The sequence below is a fragment of the Dicentrarchus labrax genome, unplaced genomic scaffold (genome assembly GCF_905237075.1).
Source record: "Dicentrarchus labrax unplaced genomic scaffold, dlabrax2021, whole genome shotgun sequence".
In the NCBI taxonomy this organism is placed as follows: Eukaryota; Metazoa; Chordata; class Actinopteri; family Moronidae; genus Dicentrarchus; species Dicentrarchus labrax.
Genome location: NW_026136715.1, coordinates 27,291,210 through 27,310,222, shown reverse-complemented (window position 1 = coordinate 27,310,222; position 19,013 = coordinate 27,291,210). Strand labels below are relative to the sequence as shown.

At 43.0% G+C, this 19,013-nt stretch overlaps 1 protein-coding gene across 1 annotated transcript in view; it reads left to right on the top strand.

The window, feature by feature from the left end:
- The window catches only part of skia (v-ski avian sarcoma viral oncogene homolog a), a 76,245-nt gene that overhangs the window by 48,898 nt on the left and 8,334 nt on the right, over positions 1 to 19,013 (top strand). The window contains exons 2-3 of the mRNA XM_051426375.1: positions 17,319 to 17,435; positions 18,429 to 18,544. Coding sequence (XP_051282335.1) covers positions 17,319 to 17,435; positions 18,429 to 18,544 — 233 coding nt within the window. The remainder of the gene's footprint in view (positions 1 to 17,318; positions 17,436 to 18,428; positions 18,545 to 19,013) is intronic.

Below are 19,013 nucleotides of genomic sequence, written 5' to 3'. Positions count from 1 at the left end.
TTTTCTTTCTAGAAGCTACAGGACGGTCCTTCACACTACTTGTTCTTGTTTTGTTAGAGGTGTGCAGATGTGTGTGTTGTTGGAGACTAAATGACACACTGTGACAGACTGTAGAGTTATTTGCAGTCAGAGTAAGAACCAAAACCAAGATGGCAGCCAAGTCTGACCTGAGGAGTTTGACCTGAAGCTGCTCTCAGAATGACCCCGAATTTTAGTGGCCAGTTGGCCTCCCTGTGAGCCACATGGTTTTTTTTCTACGCTCCCCTTTGTTTTTATATGGCATCCTTGCTCTCTCTCTCTCTCCCCCCCCCTCCCCGTGAGCCGTCAGGGCCAGAATGCGGCGGAACAACAAACCCAAATAGTGGCTATAAACTTCAGACTTGTTTATGGCATGGGTCTGCTTGCTCACCTCTTGGTGAACTCCTGCAACAGACACCACTGTCCCCTCTAAGAGCATGGAACAACACAACCCCAACTTCACCCTGCCCAACCTGCCCTTTGGACGACTTCAATGGGACTGCAGTCCTTTTACTCTTATACAACTGCAGTCTACACCAGGAACATTCAACGCTTCACCCATTCCCCATTACTCGGTTTACAACTTCATTTAATCTAGCTTATTTATCAGCCTATTGCCCCTATGGTTTGACTGAGTAAAATATCTGGGTCAAAGCTACGTTGAGTTCCCACTATAAGCAGACTTAAAAGTCCAACCACCTTTTTACACTGGACAAAAAACCCACTTACACCCACTAACATCTGATTTTTGTCCTAAGTGGGAAAGGGTGCATTCAGTCCCGGGTCAAATGACTCTGCAGTAGTCACAGGTAAGTATCTCCTGTAGCTCAGATAGGTGATAGAAACATAAGAAACTGATGGACACGCTAATTTTCGCCCCTTTTTCCGGTGTGATGCTTCTTCTACATTACTTTTGGATTTTTTAACAGCCTACATTGTGCAACAGTGATTTTGTTCTTAATATCATGCAAGATGCAACAATGACAAGACAGCAAGGTGAGAGAGCTTCTCCTGAATGGAGTGGAAGAGGAAATAAGGAGGCAGATCACTGACACTTGTCTATGCATTGGCACTGTAGGAAAGGAGTCAACCGCCTCTTCTCAGAGGGTTTATCTGCATTTAAAAAATCTGCTAATTTTCTGTTAAAAAGGGTTAAAAATTGTGCTGTCCCCTTATAATGTAAGACTGGAGGATGGATTGGATGGGTAGCATCCATATTCGAGGCCACAAAGTTTGACTCACAGATCATGGGTGAGCTGGGATGACTGGCATTGACTGGTATCTCCCTGCTCTCTGAAATTGCTGACATGATGATGGTAGTGGTTGGCTCTGGAGACACACATCAATTGTGCGTGCACATTTTATTGGTGGAAGTAGGGCACTGATCCTGGCAGCTGAATGGTAGTCTTCTTCATCTTTCTACATTCACAGGAAATGAACCTGGCATAATGAGGAAGAGTGCCGGTTTAGTTCCATTCTTTTTGTGTTTTCTGATGCAGTATGCGGTAATTTCTGATTGCCGAAACTTGTCGTTGTCAGTGTAGATGAGAGTCCAATACCTTACCATCCTGGAGGGAGTGTGCCTGTAGCCCTTTTCCAAATACTGAAAGGTAACTTAACATTGCATGTAGCCATTGTCCTGGGTTCTGTTTTTGTTGTCCACTGTTCTCCTGTTTATGGGATTACAACTATACAAGTGCCATCAGTACCAACGTCTTATGTGATGTTATGAGAAGCCTTGCTTATGGGTTCCTGTAGTGGAAAGGAGCTACTAGTCAACTGGCTTAACATTAATCTGCCTCACATTTCATCACCCACCACAACAATAAAGCAAGGCTAAAGGAGGTTTGTCTTACCACTCACGTTCTGACCAAACAATCTCCAGCTTATTACTGTCTTCCCTCACGCACTCATTACACTCATGTCATCCAGTTATGCTGATTCATGAGGTTTGACCTGAGCTATGACCCGTGGTTTTAATATCGCTTTCCTCTGACATTGATTGGAGGGGTCTAGGGTGTCTGTGGTTCTTTAAGTGCCAAACTAATTTTTTTCCCCCTCCGCTCTGCTTGGAAATGTGCGGTAATTGTCTCAGCTTCTCTTACTTAAAGTGCGTCTGTTTGGGTTGGCGCAAGGTAAGCTGTTGAGATTTTAATCTGCTCACCGAGCCATCTGCCGCTGTCGTTGGGTTGCATATCTCGGGGATTAAATCAGAGACTGTGTAGCACGTGCAATGTCCCTGATGCACACTAGCACAGCAGCGAGTTACACACCCTCTATGACACACACACACTTATCCAGCCACAACACAAACAAATGACACGTCCTATCGAGCAAATACTGCCGATGCACAAACATGAATAAGTGCACACATGTTCAGCAATGCAAGAGTGGAGAATATGGGCCACTGCCACTTTCCCTTCTGCTCAGATTGCCAAATGACTCTCCACTGCCCGCAGCTCAAGGCCCTGATTACCATTTTATTACGACATGTCATTATTCTGATGCTATCAATGGAAATGAATTGGCTGACAATTGATTTACAGTAACCCTCCCCTCCTCTACGCTGGCCCTCAGGGAGCCTCTGGTGCTCATTGATTCGTTCCTCCTGTCCGCTCTGTCTGACTGGCTCTAACTAGGCTTTCACCTATCATAAGCTTCCCTACTTCAAAATGACAGAGATTAAATTTGCTTCTTTAGGACTGCCACCTGGACTAACTGATATTGATATAATATCTGTGTCTGATTGGCTGTTCTCATTTTATGAATTAGATTGTAGTAAACTTTACATGTTTAGATAGCACTTTTAAGATGGTTCAACATGATACAATAAGCACCTACAACAACTACTTTCTTTTTAGCACATCACTGTTTAGCCCAAGCAGCAGCAATCTGGCTGAACTGGCATGTTTCTACGAGTTTGCGTGGCTGCTGGTAAAATTGTTCAACACACTGATTGGAGGGAGAAGAAATAAAAACTCCCAGCTGTCCGCAGGGCATGCAGAACATCATTAGTGCCAAGTGTCTGAAAGCTGTCGAAAACATTCCCATCACAGCACAACTGGAGTGCTCACTAACAACCCAGACAATTATGCCTCCACTCCCCGAGTAAGCCACCAGACAGAGCCCTGCAGACATTGAGATGTGACTTCTGTACATGCACCATGTGTGCAGTGGCAGCCATTTTCTCTCACCTTAGTGAGTGTGTCAAGAGTCTCTCACCTCAGGAGAGTGCATGTGACAGTTTTGGGACTGCCTGGACAGCCCCCCCTAAAATACCTTTTACGGATACAGCAGCGGATGGAGCTCACCATGCTCTCTGCCCTGTCTCTCATGGGATAAATCTTTTTTTAAGTGTTACCTGGAACTCCAGTCTGCTGGTTAATGACTTGTAATAGCCACAGTCTCCTGCTGCAGTATTACAGGAACATGGCTGCTGTTAAAGGTCCCCAAGATGCACCACTTAGCCTTGACCTGATTTCCCTCACTGAAACACTTTTCTCTTTTTTCATCTTGCATTTGCTAACGTCCTGTCTGACAAAGTACCATTTACACTCTTGCTTGTTTGGGCAAGTTCAACCCCTCTGCCTTATATTTTTTGTCGTTTGGAAGTGAGATGTTAAATGCTGTTAAAACACAACTGTCTCAAATGCAAATTGAATCATTCCTATTGTAAGTGGACCAGCAGTGAACAAAACAAAAAACATTAACCCTCTCATCTCCATACCATTGTTTTCACTTGACAGATCACATTCATAAAATTTTAAGAGAACTTAACAAATGCGTCCCTTTACGCTTTTATGTCGTTAGGTGTTTTAGTAAAACCCAGTTTCATTATGAACAAAACAGGAAAGAAGAGCACAATTTAAATTTCAGTTTACATTTTACAAAAAGTACTACACAACCTGTGGAAACATTTGCATAAGGTCGTCTGTGCCTCTGGAGGGAGCCTTCTAAAGTTTGACAAAAAACTACCATATTTTATCTTGGGTTGGGTTGAGATTTCAAAAGACTGTAATACAAACTCAGGGTGTGGAGTTTGAAAATGTTGCAGCCTACAATGGGCTCAAAGATAAAGATTGCCCAGGGTAAGTAAAATGCGAAGTTGGGCTAGTAAATCTAACTCACTTACCTGATTGGGCAAGAATCAAACAGATGGAATGGCCTTGTGAACAGTATGAAATACATCAGGGCAATGGTGATGATTCTGTGTACCAAACATAACAATTACTGTCCATTGTTCATGGCAGACATTTCTTCAGCCTGAATAGCTTTATATATGTACTTACCATCTAGGCAGTATGTCAGATTTTACACAGTACACCTCATTCATTTCACCGCCCTCCCCCTTGTTTTTCCCTGTCTCCCCACATAAGAACACTCAAAGACCACAGCTTGCATCTCAGCAGCCAGCATGTATAAGAGCTTGTTTCTCCATGTTGGATGATGGGCTCAGCGTGGTGCTCTGATTGACCCGCCATGTCTGCAAATGCATTAGTGCGGCCATGCTTGGCCCACTTAATGCCCAACTACAACAAACATGGCCATCAATAGATACAGCCGCCTTGTTATACAGCATACAGGGAGGTGCTGTCTGCTTATGAGGACCCAGTGTGTTCAGTGGTTTGTTTAAAAAGCAGGCAGGCCTAGGCATCAGGGCCCGTCAGACCAGCGCCTGGTCAGAAGAGAGGTGGTGGCTAGACATGGTGTCTGAAAGGCCTAACAGCCTGACCTAATCCTACCCCACAGACAGGAAGGAAAAGGAGGGTAGCCTCTGGTCATCTGAGTTGTGGTTTCTGAAAGACTAGTTGTTTTTTTGTATAGTGAGGGGTTAGTCCTCAGACAAGCAGTTGGAGATTTTGCTGAGAAACAGCATGGCTAAAGGAGGGCTTGTAAGCTTTGCTCACATTTATATATCTAGCAGTTTTTTTTGAATTTTTGGATAGAAGATATTTACACAATATATATTTTGAGCTGATTAAACAGTCTAAACAGTCTAAATCTGGCAAGCTCAGTTTTTGCTGATGGATGTTTCAGAGTTATGTAGCTGCAATGGCTTTACGGTTTGAATATTGAAAGCAAAGACTAACTGTCTTAACCCTAGAAACAATCACCTAAGCACCTAACTCAGCAGTTTCCCACAAGTTTCCCTTCTCCAAAGCTTTAACCCTGCTTGCCTTTGGCCAAAAAATGCATTTCTCACTCCTTTGGTTGGTTTCTTGTCTGCAATGAGGGGTTACCCTGGTTTTTAATCAAGGGGATTGAGCAGATAGTGACCGGAGGACTTAACTCTCATTGCTGACCCCCTCTGGTGTCAATCCCTCAAACAGTCCTAATCCCACCACATCCTGCCTCGACTGCCCGATCCCACGCGTCTCACCGGATCATGCTTCGGGCAAAATTTGTGTCAACTCTTGTCTTGTCAACTCTCCTGTAGCTGATGTTTCACCAGTCACAGCAGCAGACATGTAGGGATTTGAATGGAGTGTTGTATAGCTAAAAAACAGTTCCACTTCCTAAATTAGAAATACCACGTGTTTTCTACTAGAATTTTCACTACGCCCATTCACTGTGTTTACTGTTAACACAAGCTGTAAACACAGATGCACATGGCACTGAACTGGGTGATCACACATATATTTATTCATTCACTCTGAGCCAATGACCTCCCTTGTTTACTGTGGTCTACCATTCCTTCAGGTGCTCCTGTTGACAGGAGTTGGTGGTGGTTTTAAGAAGACCTTTACAGACTCGCACATTGTTAGCTTCACACCTTCCATTATCCTCTAAACCGTCATATCACCTTCACTTTCTCGAGTGCTAGAGGCTTGTTTATGTTATCAACGTCTCATTTACAGTTACTGAGTCACACCAGACCACTCCATCTGTGAATTACCATCCCATGAGATATTTTTTTATACTGTAGCTGTATACTGGAAACATTACCTGAACTAAAAATCAAGTCCAACAAGTCAAGGCTGTGTCCTATTCCGTTGAATTAGACCTTGTTAATCCTTTGATGAGTTACAATCTGTTACATACTCAATATACAGTATTAGTTACAGTCCCGAATACCTGTTTGAGTAGTCCTCAAATAATTAAGGACCTTCCTGTACAGCAGGTATTTACAGTAAGTCATGACCAAAACCCCTCCCCCCAAAAAACAAACAGTATCCACTCAATATTCTTCATAGTGTTGTTCATACCCAGCCATGATGTACTGTATTTTAAATCATTCAGTACAGTTTGAAATGTTATAGAAACAGGAAACAACATAAATCCTCTGCTCCCCCCAAACCCCTCCGAGCTATAGGTGTCAGTGAGTTAGAGACAGAAAGGGCAAGAGAGAGGTTAAGACTGTAATTGGTGGTCTGTCCCGGTCCCTGGTAGTGGAGGGCTCCAGGGATGAGGCTTTAGCAGGCGTAATGATGCCTGTAAGATGAGAGGGGATTTGACTGCAAGCCCCCACCCTCGCTTAAATCCCCCTCATCCTCCTCTGTGACAGGAGGATCCATGCACGGCACACTGCCAGCACAAGGACACATGATGCACTCACAATATGGCAAACCATTATTAACCATTCGCCCGTCTCACTTTAGGGAGTCCAGCCAGACCTTTTAACCTACTAAATGCAATAAACACAAATGGATAACAGTTGTGGACACGAGTAAGGAACACAACTAATTCTGCATGTCAGATGTCAAATAGTAACCTGACATAATTCCAGATAACCTAAACCTGTCCTAATCCTTTCAGATTACTGAAAACTCACTGGTAGAAGAGTGTATTCAAAGGTCCTGGGGCCAGGGATGACTGGGAGCACCCAGTCATCCGTTTTGTTTGGGGTGTCCATCTTAGCGCTGTTAAGAAGGGTTGAGAGTTTGTTTTAGGTGTTGGGATGTGATTTATCGTTATGGGATGAAGCCGCACTCTGCCGCTGTGAGCTCCTTTGATGTGTGGGAGTAGGCGGGTTTGCTTTTTTTGGTGTGTTTGTATGATAGTGCGACTTCCAACAAGTGTGCAAACACACCCATATGTGTATGTGCATGTTTGCACAGCAATCTTGGCCAGGTTGTCACATGTTAAGGCATGTGCTGCAGTCTGGACCGGGGTACCCGAGGTCCCTGCTTGTGTTCCAGTGCCCCGTAAGTAATACTTGGAAATCAAACTGCCAGTGTGTGTGTGTGTGTGTGTGTGTGTGTGTGTGTGGGGGCGTGTGCGTGTACGTGTGCGTGTGCGCACCCTCTCCCTCCACGCCAGCTGGCAGCAGCGTCCATGCCAAACACACCCCCCAGTGCTATTTATGCATTTGCTCAGCCATGCGACTTAACCCTTTCACAAGCAACCTCAACCTTAGGGCACGTTACACGCCAAGCAGAAATATGCCCTATGCCCCGCATTCCCTGATGCTGCACACACACACACACACACACACACACACACACACACACACACACACACAGACACACGGATGCACTCCTCCCCTCGTTACCCATAATTCACATCTGGCCTCCTTTAAAACGGGGCAGCTTTTTGCACCGATGCAAGGAAAAGAGCCATCAGCAGATTCCTCCCTACAACCTTCTTCCAGCCTGCACGGCTGTAAACGCAGGAATTTTGTCTCTCCTATGCTATTCCACAGTTCTGATGCCAAACAAAATTCTAGCTCATGGCAGGCTTTGTCAATCAAGCTAAATTATGAAAATAGTTGATACTGTAACTGCAAGAATTACACATTACACACATACATTTTTAACCACAAACAAATGTTCATCCGCAGCATTTATTATAAAGGTTTAGGTTGTCAGCTAACATTATGCATTGTAAGCATTTAGACGTCTTTGTATGAGATTGAACACACAATCCGAAGTGCATTTACACACACACACACACACCTGGATCAATGGATATGTCCATTAGTATGCAAGTGTACGTAGCATTTTTTATCCTGCTTTTAGATGGCTCTAGAACATTTGTTTTGTAAAATCCAAAAAGGGAAATCTTGGCTTTATTTGTCCATTGTTTGTCCAGCATTTTAAATTGATAGGGCCTTTAATTGAATATCAAATGTCTACCAATTAGTGTCATCTGCCTTCAACATATAATATAATATATAATAATATAATAATGATTGATTCAGTACATACTGTATATGTAGAATTGACATTTAAAATCAAATGTTTGACTTGAACATTATCATTTGATAATATCATGTATTTGTATTGGCTTATAACATTTGGGTCTATTATGGGCAGATGTTCTGGCTTACCTCAGCTATATCAGTATCTGCATAATTATGTCAAAGGCCGATAGGTACAGAGAAATTGTGCAGTACAGTATGCTTTTGGTTATCCACCAAACAGTGCTGACAAGTTTGTTTATACACCGTAAAATGTATATATCTTAGCCACAATTCTTAAAAACTAGAATCAATATTGGTTGTACTAATTCATTAATACCAATACTGGTAATGGCACTGCATTGCACACTTGCAGCCTATCTGTGTTGCATGTTAATGTTAGCATATGATCCCTCTAGAAACAGCAAAAGCTAAGGAAGGGTTGGAAAAGGAAAAGCTATGGAAAAGTCCAGCTGTATTTACTTACCCCCCCATCCCCCATCTCCATCTTAAGTTTTTGAGCTTTCCATCTCCTCGGTGGGCCGATCCCTGGCTCTCTCCGGCTGAGAGGAGCTGGTCTCTCATCATTCCCACGGAAAGAGTTGCCAAAGCAAATTTGGCGAGAGGAAATGGAGACCCTGCTCCCTTCCCAAACCTCCCAATCTCTTCCCTTTCCTTCTCTTTTTCTGTGTGTGTGTGTGTGTGTGTGTGTGCGTGTGTGTGTGTATTCAGAGCTGTTCTGCATGGCCTCCAGGCAGCAATGGGAAGGCTTGTGGTAGTCATACATCACCTTCCCTCTCATTATTCATTCTCTCTCTGTTTTTACATGCATGTCACTTTTGTCATGTGAGTCCTGGTGATTTCCATGTCTTTACCCAAGTTAAAACATTTACACGGCCCTCCACGGGGTGTGAACATCCTGTGACCCTTGTTGCAAATGGTAGCCATCAGATGGTGGTCTAGCTAAAAACAAGGCTGCTGGTCTTCATGCCCTGTTGGATAATCAGAGTTTAATCTGAGAAATATTCTGTTTGTGTGTCTGACTGTTGCTTTCTGTTCCGACTTGATCCCTTGCCACAAACCGTTTGGAATGTTGGCCCTCCTTTCCTTTTGGGACTAGGGGACTAATCTAGCTTCTTGTCCTCTCAGTTATCTCAACAGTAGCCTAGCTTAGCATTGCATAACTTAACATAGCTTTTGGCATTTATGAATTATTAAAGGGTGATTTTGTTATTTTTCAACCGGGACCCTGTTTTCCCATTTTTGTGTCTGAGTGACTAATGGGGACAGCAATTTATAAAATCGGTTCAATATAAAATGCGAGCGCTGGTAGTCATCAAACAGGGGCCTTCCTTATCCATGGCAATCTCCCACCATCAATGTATGTCCAAGTGCTTGTTTGTGCCACTGACAGGCTCAGATTGTTATTCTATGGAAAGAATACCTGCAGAGACTTTTTGTTAAAGAGTAAGATATTTTTTGTTTAACCAGAAACAGACGGTATATCGCTCTGTTCAAAGCCACCATTAACAAAAATGGTCATTTTACCTGGCAACTCGCCTCAATCAGTTAGTCTTTGTGTTGTGTTGTTATTGTGTGACTTTAAAACAACACAGTCAAGTCAGTCAACAATGCAGAGTACCCCAAAGAGAAATAGACAGGGGGCTACTCTATATTTGGTGCAACAAGACAGTACCTGTACTTCAGTCCACTGCATAAAGACGGATCTCCTTCATTTATTAGTCCTATATTACTATATAGCTATATAATAAAGATTTTACGCTCTTTGAACGTAATAAGTGATATTTCATTACACTGAAAGGTTATGTTATCTTGCAGTTGTTTTTATCAGTTGCTACAAGCATTTAACCTTTAGCCTAGCTAGTGACAGCAGCTCTGGGAGGTTTCTCCACTGTTTTATCTACAAGCCTCTCTGGACTCTTCCTGGAAGAGGAGACCTCAGGAACAACAGCGGACCTGCTGCCATACAGTTTTCTGGGAAAAAACAAAAATCTCAAATGTAAATGTTGAAATTAGAAGGAATTGAAATGTCAGGATTCTAGTGTCGGACTGTCCCTCCAGGAAACCGCTGGGAGGTGACAGGAGATCTAGAATATTTTGTATGGATCAGCAGTATCATTACAAGATGTTTTTGGCTAGGACTGTGAAAACAAAGTGTCTTTTTGTTTTTCTTTCAAGTAGCAGGAGAATGTGGGAGACGTTTTCCTCCTAAATGGATAAATGATGGGTTATGGGGGAGAGGTGGTACAGGCAGGTACTGCTGGGGCCTCCGTTCTATATACAGCTACCTGAATATCTGCCATTTGTCTGTGCACACACATGCACATTCACACAGTCTTTGCCAGTTTTTGCCTGACAGGTGTCATCTCCTAGCACTGTTCTCCGACAAGCTCAACAAGTTAATACGTGCTCTTTTATAATTCCAAACTTGAAGTGAATAAACTTATGTGCTGAGCACAGGAGAAATTACTCCTCCTATATCAAAGTGAATATTAGATGAGGTCATTTAAAGTGTAGTCAGCAAACCAGTTCATCTTGAAGTCAGAACTGCACCTCAGCAAGACTGAGTAGTAAAGGTCTTGAATAATAAGATTAATTTGATCCTTTGCAGTACAGCGCTGCAATAGTTTGACTGTAACTATGTAAAGTGTTTTTGCTATTTACTTCATTGAAGACAGAGGCCCTATTGTTCTCTGTGACTCTTCAGCCAAGGAGACGATGGTGGGATGAACTAGTTGCCAAACTTGGAGCCCTGTGTGTGTGTGTGTGTGTGTGTGTGTGTGTGTGTGTGTGTGTGTGTGTGTGTGTGTGTGTGTGTGTGTGTGTGTGTGTGTGTGTGTGTGTGTGTGTGTGTGTGTGTGTGTGTAACCCACAAACACACAGTCGAGGAATCTCACTCAAGTGAGCAGCCGCGGTGCTCACTATATTTTTATCCTGCATGTTCGTCTGGGTGTTGAACTGCACATTCACACACAAAGTTAGGAGGAGAGGAGTAAGTGGCATTCTGACAAATTAGCATAGAAAGCTGATGGAAATTCAACTCTCCAGACAAAAGAGCTCACCTTTACAACACTCCTCATAACAATTCAGCTTGTAGCAGACATAAAAGCTGCTCAAACCTCAGGGGGAAACTGAAAACGCTACATGCAGCTTGTTTGTTTGCTCCAAGGCCAGTGGCTAATGAATTCAGCCTGGAACCTGAGTATCCCAGGGCAGCCTTTTTTACATAAACAGTGGAACGACATGTTGTCTGACACCTGTTTGTTTCCCAGCATATGTGGGGTTTTTGTGGCCGATGTTTCAGGAGGTGAGCTAAGCTCTCACTTTGCCTCCAGGAAGGGCCCCACCCTTTCCACCACTACGGGCCCCCTCAGCAAGACATGCAAGGAGGCCAAAGTCAGGTCACAGGCAGGGTGTGGCTCATTTCACCCTCCTGAGTGAAGAAAGAGCAAAGAAAACAGGTTGTTTGCCCTTTCATCTTAGCCTAGTCTGGGGGGGATGTTGGGTTAGCCAACCTGTTTAGCACCATGTTTGTCTCTGACAGCAATGCGGTCTTGACACTGAGCCACAATATGTGGTCATAGCAGAGAAGATTTCTTGCTTAAGGAAATGGTAGCTGTGATCAGTGGCATTGTTAAATTCAATATTTAAGATTTAATGTTTTCCTGATCCGTTCGGATTTCTTTGACTTCTCCATGCTTCTAGAAGTCAAAGTTCTCAGTTACACTAAGGTGAACTCCATTTATTGAGGTTGACCTTGAGATGCGGTTAAAAGCTACAATTTTATTTGAGTAACATATGTGATTGTACTGAAAGCCCCTTTAGACCCCGGACACTTTGTTTACCCGTGCTTCTGGAACTTTCTGTCTCAACTTATTCTGCTTGCTTTCTTTCTCTGCAACTGGAATCTTGCTTGTTTGTAGAGGACATCCTGTAATCTATGACACAGGAAACAAACTCAGACAGATAGACGAATAGAGTCGGGTGGGGGGGTTGGGGTAGAAAGAAGGGAGCGGCAGAACATGAAACAAGGTGCTGTGTAGTTCTCACATTGAAATCTTCTGAAGGCGAGCTTCACCTCAACCTAGAGCTTACGGCCTGAGATCAGGTCCGAGAAGAACTTTTCCTCCAAATGTGTTGCTTTCTTGAACTCAAACTAGAACTTGATGAAATGAAATGAATCAAAAAAAGCTTGGTGGCCTAACTGGGGTTACTTTTTCATCTTACTGCTGTCTTTATGAAGAGAACGCTGCATACATATCTTCTTTTTTTGTCCGACCATTTTCCAGTCTGGCATTTTCTACGTCCACCAAGTCCATGGTTGGAGTTTGATCAACTATACAGAACCTCCACATGAACTCTCTCCTGTCACTTTACTTCTTCAGTTTACTTGCTAATAACTGATTTGTAAAAAAAAAAAAAAAAAATGTACAGAATAAAGAGTGTTAAAAAAAAAATCATTCACTCTTTTTTTGTATAGCAGTGCTTCCACAGAGTCTTTGAGAACATTTCAGAATGTGCGCAACTTGTTGAGGAAACATATTATTTAACTGCTTAAAGGTCAAACGCTGTGAAAGTGTAACAAATTCAGTTTTAGAAGTTTCATTTCCCCAGTTGTCTTAACTGTAACAGTTAGTTAGTTTTAATCTAAACTACCTGTATCTGCAGATTCCTCCTCAGATGGGAGATCTTGTGGAAGATATCTCTTGAATTGGGGCTTCATAGTCTAATGCCCATGCATTTGAATGTCCCTACAATGAAAGACTTGGGGGAAATATTTTGAATTTTTTTCACATTTTCCTAAACATAGTGGTTATTGCAGAGGTATTAGAGCACTAAGGCACAGAGAAACTGTGAAAAAGACTGATTTGGAGTAGCGAAAACCAAGCCTACTTTATATTGTTCAGAATGCTTTTGTCTCACTGTGACAAACACCAATGGCTTGCAGACAGAGGAAGTGCTCTGAAACTTTGAGGGTTTCAAGAGGCACAGACAGTCTTCAACCGAGAAGTCTGTTATCACTCCACCCATCCTGTCTCTGCACACACACACACACACACACACACACACACACACACACACACACACACACACACACACACACACACACACACACACACACCCATAGCTATACTAACAGACATATACACCAACATCCACTTGCCCAGACACGTGCTCACACATGAGCCCCTGCATGGGGCCCCCCTATGGCAGCTGAGACGAGCCTGCCACTCTCACTATTTCCACATATGCTGCCCCATGACTTGAGGCTTTGTGAGTTTCTCATGCAAGGATTATTCCTAGCTGCCATGTGTGAAGTAAGGGACTGTAAATTAGCATTTGACGGATATGTGCTCCAGAGGTCCAGTGCTGATATTTTGTGCCATTACTTGGTTAATATGGTGCCAAAAAACAAGCTCTTGGAGCACAGAGCACTGCAGCTCCTCACTGAAAGTGTGGGTAAAAATAAAAACTAATATCTGACTTTTAATAAAAGGCCATCTCCCAAATACCAGTGTAATGCCAGTTCATAGATATTATGAGGTGTCATGTTCTCAGTGTGAGGTGTTGCAGCTGAGAACATAGATGGTGCAGTCTGGGCACGTCTAACACTCACCTCGGCTAATCGGAAAGCCTTATTTTAGAAGTGTGACATCCTGTCTATGCTGTGTAATCCACACCGGATCATAAAGGGGCTGGACTGCACAGTGCATGGATGTATGTGAAAAAAAAAAAAAAAAGTGTCTCACTCACCCCTTGGTCAGGGTATGTATATAAATGTGTGGGTCTATTGGAGGAGGATTTCTTACGTTTTCATGTCACACACTCTCAGCCACTAACACCCATTTGATAATGTTTAATACCAGGGACCCACATAAGAAGTTATCATACACCCCTAATAATTAATTTCAGGTGAATCAAATTCTAGTGACACCACTTCTCATTTTTGCACTAAATCACCTGACCCATGCCCAAGGGCCCCTGAGAACCAGAGCCACAGACATCACCAAGCCGCTTTTATAAAACAGGAATTCCCACTCCGGCTGTCTGTTTGCCTCATGTCTCACAGTCCCACTGTTCAGTAATCTAGACATGCAGATTTCTCCCAGTCCCCACCGCTGAGCCCCACAAGCTCAGCTGCCAATTTCTGACCCCCTGACGCTCTCCTCCATCCAAGATTACCGGGGCCGGATCTCGCTGCGGCGTTGGCAACCGGTAATCCACGAGAGAAGGACTGGCACGTGGCACAGAGACTTTGCCCAGAAGGAACAGTGTGTGCGTCTGTGTGTGTATAATGATCAGCCACTCTCTGAGCTGAACTGCAGGCACTAGCCTCTTGCCTCTAGGCTCGCTTTGCTGCCCCGATATGTAGGACATATCTCTTGATCTCTACATAACCCACAAACCTACCAACCACAGGCAATAACAATTGAGCACACCTTTTGCTTGAATGGACCTAGTAAATATTAATAAAAAACCTGAATGTTTTCCTGTTTTAGCTACAGTGCAATGAATCCTACACATTGTAAAGGGCATGACCTGTGATAGGACTTGAATACAATTGAGCTGTTTTGGGGTGTCTTGGGTTGGGATTTCTTGAGTGTAGTCAGTTTGTTGCACCATCGCTTCGATCCAGACTGAAATATTCCAACAACGATTGTATCACATTTTTTAAATGTAGGTACCCAGAGGATAAATCCTTGTGTTTTTTTTTTTTATTTAAGTTTTATAAATCAGCAATTTTATGTCATTTGTTGCCTGGACTGGCATATCTCAGCTACTCTACCATGACTTTTTCTTGCGTCTTTATGCCATGTCTGGTGTGTGCTCAAGACATCAATTGACATGCATCAAGTGACGGATTGTACTTTAGTCTTTTTATAGAAGCTAAGCCTAATAATATCAAACTAGACAAGAATGTGCTGGATGCAAAAAAATGACATTTCTAAGAGCTTCAACAATAAATCAGGTGTGTAATCTTTGGACATATAAAAACAAACAAAATTTGTAGAAAAATAGCTCTTCAAACTAGGTCTAATCTACCTTCTATTTCAAATGAAACCTCAAATAAATCAAGTCAAAAATCCATAGGTGTCATTTCCACATTCCTCCTCTCAGGAACCAAAAATATAATAGAGACACAAGCCTTAAGAAATAGACTTCTCTTACAGCATGGCATTTCTAGAGGTGTACTGCCAGCACAGACAGAAAAGAACATTCTTGGTCATGGCAGCACTCTGATGTTGTTAAGCAAAGTCACTGAAAGTCACAGAGTTGTGCATCAGGCCGTGGTGGATCGAGGACAGCTGTCGCATCGGCAGACCTCAGTGGTATTCGTTCGTCTAGCCATGCTACTTTCCTGTGAGAGCAGCTCTGATTACACAGACATGTGGCATAGCATGACACACTGCCAGCATGGTCGAGAGAGGCAGTGAGAGAGAGAGGATCTAACCCCATTACAAATGACCACCTGTTGACACTAGGAGTGTGTGTTTGAGTGTGTGGCGGAGGCGGCGGCTTGTTCTGCCCACTCCCACACACTGCAGCAGTTTTCTGGATGAATGATGTAGATTCCTGAGGGAGATCCTCAGAGACAGAAAATAGGAGCGAGAGAGAGAACTATATGAGTGAATATATCTCCTATCTGTCCTATCAATATCTGTGGTTTGACAGAGCCAGTCCAGATCCGCATGTGTGGCCTCTACTTCAACACATGAACCCTAAACACGCACACACATACAACATGTATGATAATTATACAATGAAACTGGCTTTTTTTCAGCAGTCAGTAAGAATCATGTAGCTTTCCTCCACATGTCCCACTGTGCCAAATCACTTCTAACAATTGAAAAAGATATGTTTTAAAGGATGTGTTTTTGTAGGCCCATTTATTATTAGATACTTCACAAAGTTTCACATGTGTGGTAGGCTCCTTTCTAAACAAGGTAGCTGGTAGATCTTTAAGTCTAAAAGCAGTGTCTTAGAGCTATCATTTTCCTCTTTAAAACAAGTTTTTATTTTATTTGTATTTATATTTTGCTTTACATGCCCACACAAGACCCATACAAAGTAGCAGAATGTCTACTCAGTAGGATTTAAAGTTGGATAATTCATTTAGCTGTGTTATCTGTCTTCAACCAGCTTTGGCTTTATGTAAATGATCTTAAATTAGACTCCAGGTAGTATTAAAAATATGTTTCTGGAAAGCTGCACACACTCTGTTCAATCAGAAATACATCGCAATTGCTCTTTGTGTGTGTGTGTGTGTGGGTGAGGATGAGTGGGTGAGTGTGTGTGTGTGGGGCAGCTAGTGACAGCCACAGCTTGGAGAGGCTGAGGTCATAGCCACAAAGCCAGCCTAACGGGGGGGTTGTTGGAAACAAACCCCTACTTGTCTGTCTGTATGGGTGTATCTGTGTGTGATAGAGAGATATATACACACACACTGCCCCAGTCACCTCCAGCCACGGGCAAAAACACCTAGCTGTACTGGATTCTAAAGTATGTGACACATTGACATAGACTGGATTGTGTGTGTGTGTGTGTGTGTGTGTGTGTGTGTGTGTGTGTGTGTGTGTGTGTGTGTGTGTGTGTGTGTGTGTGTGTGTGTGTGTGTGTGTGTGTGTGTGTGTGTGTGAGAAAGAGTGCGTAGGAGTACAATTTGGTAACCCAGAAGCAACTTCCTCAGCCTTAGAAAGACACACACATACACACAAAGTCAACACCACACCTTCATTAAATACACTCGCACTTCCAGCTATCAGACACATCCGCTGGCACTCCCCTATCAGGCATCCACACACACACACACACACACACACACACACACACACACACACACACACACACACACACACACAAGTTAACACACTCAGTTATTGGTCTGTCTGACACTATTGGGTGCATTTTCAGTTCACTGACGTTTAGTGTGACAGCCCTTAGCCAGCTGCCAAGCGGGTGACTCGTGGTGCATTTACATCACATGGGAAAAATAATCGACTTTGATGTGTTTTCATTTTCAAACCTGTCTGTTAACTGAACGTAGTACTGACCATGAGCTCATATTAGCACATACAAGAAAATATTAGAGCCAGATTTCTCTTATATAAGCTATCTTGATTTTTTAAAACTTAAAACAAATGTCCTCCTTCTGTTCCAGGTGTCTGATCCCATCCCGATCAAAAAGTCCAAACATGAAGACTTCCCGTCGCAATCCCCGCTGGCTGATAAAGAGAAGCAGCATGACTGGCTACAGTCCCTGTCCGCCTCCAACAAGGTTGGTGTCGCTGAGCTCAGGAAGGAGATGATGATGATGATGATGATAATGATGCACAGTGCATGAGATGAGATGTCATGTAATATTATACAGAGGTTTTCGGATGAGGGTAGCGCTTCAATTTAGATTTGGCAAGCCACGCTAACAGAGTGGGTAACCGTAGACGCCACGAGCCCCACGGATTCACTTACTGAGATGGAGCGAAGTTCGGGAGAGCAGTGTAACAGAATAGAAGCAAAATATAATGATGGATGTCCCCTGTGTGGATCAATATTCCCTAAAAAAAAATCTGCCATGGAGATATGGTTAAAATGGAGGTATACTTAGAAAGTCTTCAACAATTAATACTGACTGCTCTCCAGTCACATAACACATTCATCTCTGTAGCACACCCTTTTAATCAATGCACTGGTCTACAGGAAAAGAAATACAAGCAGTCACTGCAACCTAAAGCACTTTGTAACAGTAATAATATTATACCACACCATTAATAATTCTAATCAGAAATAAAGCTCTGATGTGTTCTGTCTAAAGCTGCATGATTTGGATATCCCATTATTCCTTGCAAACCCCACTTTCCTGGACCAAATCCAAGGTCAAAGACAGCTTTCACAACAAACTATTTGAGGAAACATCTGCAGTGACTCTAAGGCAGTGGTTTCCAAACGGTGTGACAGTACAGACAATACAATATGCAATATTCAACTATTTTGTAGTTCAGTTACCTAATTTTTAATTTTGTGAGCTATTGAAAAAAACCTATTGAAGACCTTCTTTTAGACAACATTTAAGATTTCAGAAATATTGCTCCTTTTGTTCAATGAAAAAGGAACTTGTAGAATAACATGTTGATGTATCTCAAAGTAAAGTAATACGTGAACTCAGATATCATATCAGCATTAGCATCTTAAGGTTTAACGATATCTGTATACCAAAATGGAGCAACCGGCTGTATCACTTGTGATTTAAATATTATTGCTGTCTTTTTTTCAGGGGCTTAACTGCATTCAGCCCAGGCAGAGGCCCTCAGCTTTCAGACCCTGGTCCCCCCACATCTCTGCTGGTGAGAAGGAGCCTTCCAGTCACCCCCTTGCCCTCCTGAGAGACAGGTGAGCCCAACACAACACAGCACAGGACAACCTGAAAAAATGGAAGACACTCTCACAAAACAGCACCCAACTGACTTCAAACTAAATAAATTCAAAACAACAAAATATCTTAGAGAAGCATTAACAGCAAGAGATAACAGCCATTTTGTTCAGCTGGATATGATGAGCTCCCAGCATGCTCTTTCACTTGTCTGGGTGGGCTGGTGTCAAAGGGGTCAAGTCTGACTGTACCACAGCCTCCCACACTCCACCATTCGCACACATTTGACACACACTCATACTGTGGGCACACACTTGGCATGGTGATGCCAGTGCAGGCTGCACCATATCACAGTTGATCTGGCCCAGTTTCTCATAAAGTGGGAGGAAAGAGCTGCAGGCACTTTATTTGAATGTTCTCTACCCTGGTCGGCATAGGCTGTTCAAATTGGATCATACAATATGGTGCTGGCTTTGTTTACTTGCATGC